Source organism: Girardinichthys multiradiatus, chromosome 4 (genome assembly GCF_021462225.1).
Source record: "Girardinichthys multiradiatus isolate DD_20200921_A chromosome 4, DD_fGirMul_XY1, whole genome shotgun sequence".
Classification (NCBI taxonomy): Eukaryota; Metazoa; Chordata; class Actinopteri; order Cyprinodontiformes; family Goodeidae; genus Girardinichthys; species Girardinichthys multiradiatus.
The window spans coordinates 36,364,173-36,374,173 of NC_061797.1; the positions used below are offsets into that span (position 1 = coordinate 36,364,173).

At 41.1% G+C, this 10,001-nt stretch overlaps 1 protein-coding gene across 2 annotated transcripts in view; it reads right to left on the reverse strand.

Annotated features, from left to right (window-relative positions):
• Positions 1-7,832, reverse strand: part of kif26ba (kinesin family member 26Ba) — a 156,742-nt gene extending 148,910 nt beyond the window's left edge. For both annotated transcript variants that reach the window (XM_047363573.1, XM_047363574.1), the window contains exons 1-2: positions 7,217-7,832; positions 3,066-3,458 (exon numbers count right to left, since the gene is read on the reverse strand). In XM_047363573.1, the coding sequence (XP_047219529.1) occupies positions 3,066-3,458; positions 7,217-7,270 (447 nt within the window). In that variant the 5' untranslated portion in view covers positions 7,271-7,832. The remainder of the gene's footprint in view (positions 1-3,065; positions 3,459-7,216) is intronic.
• Between the last annotated feature and the right edge of the window lie 2,169 nt (positions 7,833-10,001).

Below are 10,001 nucleotides of genomic sequence, written 5' to 3' on the forward strand. Positions count from 1 at the left end.
CGTGTACATTTCCTACCACTTCACAATTATGCACTGTTTTGTTTGTATATCACATAAAATCCCAGTAAATACATTTTACTTTGTGGTTGTAATATGACAAAATATGAAAAAAACCTCTAAATGAAACTCTATTTTTATTACTTTTTTATAAAACCTTACCTACAGCAGCTGTGATATGTTTTTCGTGTTTGTGTTCCTTCTCCACTGCAATAAATGTAACCCCAAAGAAGGCTGTAATCAGCAAGACCTGAACCCAACATCCCAAATTACTCTTAATTAAGGCCTTCCAATCAGCAGAAAACCCCAGCGCTTTTATAAATGTCAAACAGTAAAACTCTTGAATTTAAAAGGACCTGAAATTCAAACATGCGAAAACACAAACTTACAGGCTGAATGGTAAGTCTCACAGTCCACTTTGTGCTCTTTATTAGCACAATGCTGCATATTGTTGTATATTTGTTACCAATTAACCCAGAGCCAGTGTGTAGGCCACAGCTTAAGTCGGCCAGCTGCAAAAAAAACACAAAATTCATGGCAAACCAGGGATGGGAAAATTTAGACGTTTAAAAGCGCTTACAAGATGAATTTTACTGTTATTTGTAATTCAAGTGAACTACACTAATTTTCTTCTATTTTGTGCATCCTTATTTTTTCAATTATATTTTGGTATTTGCCTCAAGTGAACCCAAACATCAAAATCAATTACAAGAAGCCCTTTTTTAGAGACCAAATCCTAAAAGGTGCCAAATTAGTCTTTTCCTTTCATTGAAGGAACCCTCTTAATTGCTAACACAGGTTTATTTCAGCCGTAAACTGTTATGTAGAAGAATAAATAAGAACTACAGGGGTTGGACAATGAAACTGAAACACCTGGTTTTAGACCACAATAATTTATTAGTATGGTGTAGAGCCTCCTTTTGCAGCCAATACAGCGTCAATTCGTCTTGGGAATGACATATACAAGTCCTGCACAGTGGTCAGAGGGATTTTAAGCCATTCTTCTTGCAGGATAGTGGCCAGGTCACTACGTGATACTGGTGGAGGAAAACGTTTCCTGACTCGCTCCTCCAAAACACCCCAAAGTGGCTCAATAATATTTATATCTGGTGACTGTGCAGGCCATGGGAGATGTTCAACTTCACTTTCATGTTCATCAAACCAATCTTTCACCAGTCTTGCTGTGTGTATTGGTGCATTGTCATCCTGATACACGGCACCGCCTTCAGGATACAATGTTTGAACCAGTGGATGCACATGGTCCTCAAGAATGGTTCGGTAGTCCTTGGCAGTGACGCGCCCATCTAGCACAAGTATTGGGCCAAGGGAATGTCATGATATGGCAGCCCAAACCATTACTGATCCACCCCCATGCTTCACTCTGGGCATGCAACAGTCTGGGTGGTACGCTTCTTTGGGGCTTCTCCACACTGTAACTCTCCCGGATGTGGGGAAAACAGTAAAGGTGGACTCATCAGAGAACAATACACGTTTCACATTGTCCACAGCCCAAGATTTGCGCTCCTTGCACCATTGAAACCGACGTTTGGCATTGGCATGAGTTTATATTGACCCTGTGGAGCTCCCGACAGACAGTTCTGGTGGAAACAGGAGAGTTGAGGTGCACATATAATTCTGCCGTGATTTGGGCAGCCGTGGTTTTATGTTTTTTGGATACAATCTGGGTTAGCACCCGAACATCCCTTTCAGACAGCTTCCTCTTGCGTCCACAGTTAATACTGTTGGATGTGGTTCGTCCTTCTTGGTGGTATGCTGACATTACCCTGGAGACCGTGGCTCTTGATACATCACAAAGACTTGCTGTCTTGGTCACAGATGCGACAGCAAGACGTGCACCAACAATTTGTCCTTTTTTGAACTCTGGTATGTCACCCATAATGTTGTGTGCATTTCAATATTTTGAGCAAAACTGTGCTCTTACCCTGCTAATTGAACCTTCACACTCTGCTCTTACTGGTGCAATGTGCAATCAATGAAGACTGGCTACCAGGCTGGTCCAATTTAGCCATGAAACCTCCTACACTAAAATGACAGGTGTTTCAGTTTCATTGTCCAACCCCTGTATATGCATACTGTTTACATGTTACAAAATGAACAGTAAATCATTTAGCCCTTCGTCCAGAATCACGTGACTGCTTTCTACAACTCCTTGTTTAAAAACAACTCTGGACTAAAAGAAATAAACAAATGTATAAATACAGGGAAATGTGTATCACAATTTTAAAAAGTGATACACAAATACAGAAAAAATAACTGTTGGTGTATTTCACTCATCCCCCTTTCCCTCTTCAAGGGATATCAGTATACGGTGCTATGAAAGGTATTTGTCCTATTACAGACTTCTCAGTATGCATGAAATGTTTCTGAAAACCCATTTTGTATCAATCAAAGACAACCTCAAGATTTTATTCATTAAGGTGGTTATCACCTGGAAAATTCCCACATGAGAAAAAAGCATAAACATACTGGATTGTGTTATAAATACATTGGACTATATGTTACTGAGTCTGAATCTGTATGATTTGTTTGGAAAGAATTGAGTTTACTTCTATTTCTATTAGATATTTCTATATGACTGAGCATAAATTGGAGCTGTTGCCTTATGTTGACAGCTATGATTTGCTGCTATGTAAATAAACTGATTTGAAGGCAATTGAAAAAAAAAAAACTAAACCAGAGTTTCTAGTTTGTGGTCACCATTTTGTTTTTTCACTCTGTATGAACTTGATTAACTGTTTCAAATATAATATTTCCAGATCCCAGAGGCTGTTTTGCTTCTGTTCATTTTCACAGCTGTTTGACAAGGGGGTGGATCACATGGGATGACAGCATCCCTTTGATTTAAGACAACAATAACTCTGGTGACACAGCAACACTGTAAGCAAGGGAATGATTTGAACCTCAGTCCTTCATGAACAACCAAGTTAATGACAGTCGCTGTCTGAATGTCGCAGTTAATCAAGGAACTATATTTTAAACGTGATGTTACTGACTGTTAGGCCAGAAGAAAATTTATACCCACTGCAGGAAACAGAAACAGTCTTTACCTTGCTGGAGTATGGTCCAGGGATGAGTAGTTTCAGTGCTTGACGTTTCAGCTCCATCAGCCGCGTGTTGCAGTTCTCACACCATACCACCCTTTCACTTCCAGGGGAACTTCCACTCCCTGAGGCCGGCGATCCTGTCCCAAAACCCGGAGAACCACTGAGAGAACCCGGTGATCCAGTGCCAATCCCTGGGGAGATGGTTCCTGGAGATCCAGAGAAGGATCCAGGTGATGAGATCCCTGAGCCTGGGGAAGGGGTGCCCGTGGAGCTGGGCATGGAGCCGGCTCCCTCGGGCGCTGGGCGAGTGCCGGAGCGGGTGGTTTCCTCGTAGGCCTTTCGGCACCATGTGTCCGGAAAAAATGAGGCAGATTTTGTTGGGGAGGAGTCAGGCATCTGTGAGAATGCAAACATTGTTTCACTGTTAGGAAAGACATATATCTTAAAACACTGTGTGGACATACATGCAAGAGGTTGCTCAGGGACATGGAAATAATCTTAAGGATGGTGTAAATGTGAGAGCATGTGGGCTGTTTCAAGCTGTTGCCATTTTGCTTGTAATGGAAAACAAAGATACTCTTTCTTTTTCTTTAATAAGCAGAGCAGTATTTCTAACATTTCTGAGTCAACAGTATATAATTCTGCATGAGCAATGAATTGAATAAAAGCTCTGTTATCTACTGTATGTTTAACCCATATGCAAGCAGATTTTGCTGGTGAATAAGGATGATAATTAGCCCTGTTTCCTTACAATAACAAGGGTCCCTGGTTTGAATCTTGGCTGAGCGCGTCCTTGTTCTCCCAGTGTATGGCTAGGCTTTCTCTGGGGACCCACAGTTCAAAAAACATGTATGTTCAGATAATTGGTTATTCTAAATTGAGCTAAGCACCATGTGTGGGTTTCTTTGTTGGCCCCGCAATAGACTGACAACCTGGCCAGGACCCACCTCTTACCCATAAACTGCTTGAATAACATGACCCCCCTGCGCCTCTAAACAGGAAAAAGTGGGCAGATTAAAAATGAGTCAGTGGGGAAATATAAATGAGAATTAACAGTTTAAGATGCTGACTAAAAGCTAGCTCTGTTGCTCTGTTGATGGGATCAGCAGGTCCAATGTTACAAAAATCAGATTTTTTTTTTTTCCTGTTTATTAAATTTATTAAACTGAGAACTCAAGCAATCGTTGGTCTATAAATGCAACAAACAGCATACACTGTGGTCAGGGCCATGTGCTTGATGCATAAATGGGGATAATCTTGTAATTCCTTCATTTTCTGTTGGAGGACTTGGATACCTGAGGAAAGTAGACAGAGGTGGTGGTCCTAATTTTATAGAAAAAAAGAGTGTCTTCCAAACAGACTTCTCTTCTCTCTTCTCTTTGAGAAAGCCCTGTCTAGGGTGTTGGAAAGGAGGCTATGACCAAATGCTGAACCAAGGTTTCAGGAGAAGCAGTGGGGCTTTTTCTGTCCTGTAAGTTGGACAGCATGCTAAATCTGTCCCTTCGCAGAACTACTCATGGGGTCATATAAACAGGGTTCAGTCTGCATGTGTTTTAAGGATCTCGACAAGAGTTTTGTCCCCTGAGGCTTTTTGTTGGGGGTACTGCGGGAGTACTGCATGGGTACCGCATGTTGGACTCTGGGCTGCCTCTTGTCTCCAAACCTATTTGTTATGTTCATGGACACAACAAATAGGATAGAGTTTCATTGTTCCTTTTGCAGATGAGGTGGTTCTGTTGGGATCTTCGGGCCATGACCTTTAGCGCACACTGGAACAGTGTGCAAGCAGGTATGAAGGTACCAGAATGAAAATCTGTTTAGATCATTCTGGTTCTGAACCAGAAGAAGGTGGACCACCCCCTCCAGGTTGGGGTAAATCTCTGACTCAAGAGGACGAGTTAAAGTGTCTTGAGGTCTTGTTCATTATTGATGGTAGGGTGGAGAGAGAGATAAGGGGGAGCTCGGAGTAAAACTGCTGCTCCTCCACGTCAAAAAGAGTAAATGACAGACATTTATCAAGCCATTGCAGACTGGTCTGATCTACTGATGTAAAGGACTGAGTCACAAATAACTTAGAATTAGATCTTTAGAGGCTGTATTACAAATCTACTGATATACAGGTCCTTCTCAAAATATTAGCATATTGTAATAAAGTTCATTATTTTCCACAATGTCATGATGAAAATTTAACATTCATTTATTTTAGATTCATTGCACACTAACTGAAATATTTCAGGTCTTTTATTGTCTTAATATGGATGATTTTGGCATACAGCTCATGAAAACCCAAAATTCCTATCTCACAAAATTAGCATATCATTAAAAGGGTCTCTAAACGAGCTATGAACCTAATCATCTGAATCAACGAGTTAACTCTAAACACCTGCAAAAGATTCCTGAGGCCTTTAAAACTCCCAGCCTGGTTCATCACTCAAAACCCCAATCATGGGTAAGACTGCCGACCTGACTGCTGTCCAGAAGGCCACTATTGACACCCTCAAGCAAGAGGGTAAGACACAGAAAGACATTTCTGAACGAATAGGCTGTTCCCAGAGTGCTGTATCAAGGCACCTCAGTGGGAAGTCTGTGGGAAGGAAAAAGTGTGGCAGAAAACGCTGCACAACGAGAAGAGGTGACCGGACCCTGAGGAAGATTGTGGAGAAGGGCCGATTCCAGACCTTGGGGGACCTGTGGAAGCAGTGGACTGAGTCTGGAGTAGAAACATCCAGAGCCACCGTGCACAGGTGTGTGCAGGAAATGGGCTACAGGTGCCGCATTCCCCAGACCTGGACTACAGAGAAGCAGCACTGGACTGTTGCTCAGTGGTCCAAAGTACTTTTTTCGGATGAAAGCAAATTCTGCATGTCATTCAGAAATCAAGGTGCCAGAGTCTGGAGGAAGACTGGGGAGAAGGAAATGCCAAAATGCCAGAAGTCCAGTGTCAAGTACCCACAGTCAGTGATGGTCTGGGGTGCCGTGTCAGCTGCTGGTGTTGGTCCACTGTGTTTTATCAAGGGCAGGGTCAATGCAGCTAGCTAGCAGGAGATTTTGGAGCACTTCATGCCTCCATCTGCTGAAAAGCTTTATGGAGATGAAGATTTCATTTTTCAGCACGACTTGGCACCTGATCACAGTGCCAAAACCACTGGTAAATGGTTTACTGACCATGGTATCACTGTGCTCAATTGGCCTGCCAACTCTCCTGACCTGAACCCCATAGAGAATCTGTGGGATATTGTGAAGAGAACGTTGAGAGACTCAAGACCCAACACTCTGGATGAGCTAAAGGCCGCTATCGAAGCATCCTGGGCCTCCATAAGACCTCAGCAGTGCCACAGGCTGATTGCCTCCATGCCACGCCGCATTGAAGCAGTCATTTCTGCCAAAGGATTCCCGACCAAGTATTGAGTGCATAACTGTACATGATTATTTGAAGGTTGACGTTTTTTGTATTAAAAACACTTTTCTTTTATTGGTCGGATGAAATATGCTAATTTTGTGAGATATGAATTTTGGGTTTTCATGAGCTGTATGCCAAAATCATCCGTATTAAGACAATAAAAGACCTGAAATATTTCAGTTAGTGTGCAATGAATCTAAAATATATGAATGTTAAATTTTCATCATGACATTATGGAAAATAATGAACTTTATCACAATATGCTAATATTTTGAGAAGGACCTGTAGTGGCTAAAGGGGCCATAATAAAGCATAGACGTATAAAATGATGGGCGGGAAAGATCAGTCATTCTCAAATGAAGAGGCTGGTATAATATGACCCAACCCTGTGCAATGAATTGAAGCTAATCAGGCTGTAGATGGTAGGCAGAAACACAGGTGTGAGTTTGACATTAACACCTGACTTGATAGTGATAATTAAAGAGATGCAGCAGGTCTGAGTGATGAATTTAAGCCCATTGCTGCGACATCATGAGCAGTGATGTGTGAAGTATGCATGGACACAAATCTAATGGGAGCTGTCATCAGCTTTTATATTTATGACCGCCTGAAAATTGGAAGCAAACTGCACTTAATTGTAGTGGGAGGTGCAGTGAAGAGCATGCGGCTCTAAATGGATAATAAGTTTTTAGATTTTTTAGGCTTACACACAGAGAGGCATCAACTCGTAAGCAATTTAAAAATAAAAACCTACCCCTTGTTTTTTGCTCCGGCTGCTCCTCTCCTTAGTCCCCGACAGTGAAGTCATGTTGCACGTAAACGGAGGGGAATGAGGAGGAGGAGAAGAGAAACAACCTCTGCTGCCGCTTCACATTCAAAAAACAAACCGCTGGATCGATTTCAATTAACTACACGCCCCTGCAGGTCGTTCTTCTCGGGCTGGAAGTACACCTCACGCCGTATTCAGATACATGTGAGAAGTGGTGTAATCCCCATTAAGCTGGCTCCTTAAAACAGGCTCCTCTGCCCCCCAGAAATGCCCCAGAAATAGTTGAAGCGCTGAGAAAAGACGCACAGGTCATGCGGCGGATTGCGCTGCGCACTGAATGAGGCTCTGTGATTATCTGCTCAGCACGCTGGAGTGGCACGGCGCTCAGCCCTGCCTGTCTCCATTAGCTCTGCATCTCAACGCGTTCACGTAGATCTAACTCCTCCATGGTGAAGTCTCCTAGATCAAAAAACATGATCAACACATATCAGAATGAGTAGAACCTGACTCATCAACACTTCAGCGACGTGAGTCTGCTCCTCGCTTTTGAGACTATAAATGCACCCATGCACACCCTCCTGTTGACTTCCCGCAGCTCCGCAGTCTGCTGCAGCCAGCAGTGGACTGAGAACCCTGGAGCGAGACGCACATCTGGATGAGGGCGGGACCGACCTGCCCCTCATCGACCTCAGGCCAATCACACGTCCAGAGGTGTCCAGCTGAGTGGCAGCTGGACACCTGCGTGTGTGAAGAGCAAAAAAGGTGTAAAATAATAAATAAATAAAAAGGTGTATATATATATACTGTTTAGACACCTGAAAAACAACAGACGTGCTTAAAATATGAAATACTCTAATAAATTGTAGGACAAGTTGTGTATTAAATTGAAACGGACCTGCAAACATGCCGGACAATATACTAGTGTGGCCTAGACGTCCATGATTATCAGAGTCAAGTCTTTTGGTGATGTGCCAGGGGCTCCAGAGGCTTCATGTCAGTTATTCCAACTTAAGTTGTAAATCTCTTGAAAAGTATTGTCATGATCCCACCATACGTAGACTGTAGAAATCCCTGTAGGAGGATGAATCTCAATTGATTTGCATTGCAGTGAAGACCCCTGCATTCAGCCACTCACCAAAAACAAGCGCGATCAGTAGATAAGCAGTTGCACAGTGCCCTCTGCAGGTAATTTATGGGTATTACAAGACAAACCCTTTGTCTTGTAATACTAATAAACATTTCAGCTCTAAAGAAAGAAATATACATATCGTCTCTGAAATGAAATCTTCCTTTCATTATATCAATAAATAAAACTAAGAGAATACAAGTTACTGGATGTTGGATAAGAACACAAACAGATAATTAATTTTGGGATGCCAAAAAGAAAAAGGATTTGTGAAAAACTTTTGTATTTTTTGCTGAGAATGAAGCATGTAGATGGACAGTGTTTACCTCATATGTGTGTGTTCTCTCTTGGTTCTCCAGCTTCCTCCCACAGTCCAAAAGCACTGTATGTTTGGTTAATTGGAGACTGTTAATGGCCATTGCAAGTAAGTCTATGCATGCAGGGCTGTTTATGCTCTGAGTGTGTCCTGTGATGGACTGATGTAAGCCTGTGTACATCAGTATTACAGTGCATAAAGCTGAATGCGGTGTATTTTTACACCTTACTTCAGTGCATTCTTACAATATTTAAAAAGCTTTACAACAGTTACTCATGTAAGGTTTTATGTAATGATTTAAAACCCAATTTTTAAACCAAGCCCAGGTAAAAAAAAAAAAAACTAAAATAAAAATACTACTTCTTGAGTTCTCTAAGACAGCTTTTATTATATTCCACAACATAAAGGTTTAGCCTTTTGTTACATATATATATATGTATGTATATATATAAATAAAACATATATATATATTTCAGCATTTGTTTAAAAGACAAAGTATAGACCTGTTTTATGTCTTTATATGTCTATATAATGTATAGATATGTTTTAACTAAACTTTGTTTTTGTACTTGTGATGTTCTTTATGGTATGTTCTTATAATTGCAAACCTGTTCTAATACTAATCTTTGTATTTTTTTGTGAATGTTATGTCCTGTTGTGTTTTTGTCCATGTGCCCATCTCTGGTCCTCTTCATCATCAACCTCCATGAGATTAGATAGAAATTAGCCCTTGTCACTACATCTACCATATTTACATGACAGCTTAATGTACGTATGTTAATATATGCAATGTTGGTTATTAAATACAATTTGTAACAAGGGTTTAGCAGCTCTAGACATTTTTTGGTGGAATTGTGAAGGTGGCATGATCAAGCAGCACATTCACTCTGTTTTCTGACACATTTGGCAAAATTACACCTACTAAATATGAAAACGTGGAAAAACAAGAAACAGGTGACTGATTTTAAAAATACTGATGGTGTGGAAAGCTGCTGCTTTCCACACCATCAGTATTCATCTAGTTTCTTCAGGTTCTTCACCCAATGGGCCATTATTTGCATCAACATTTTTGAACATTTATAGTTTTGAAAATATGCAATTTCCCATAGTCTTCTCAAAGGAGTTTCTCATGGCTCCTTATTAGGACCACTGCTCTTCACTCTCTATATAAATTATCTGTGACTATTTATCAAATGCTTAATTAATTCTTTATGCAGAAGACAATTAACTCTTGTTCCTTCACATCATTAATAGAAACTCCTGAATTTCTCCAATCTTCCTTTACGCATTCGGCACAACTTAGGTTGCTGCTCATGATATTGTCAACA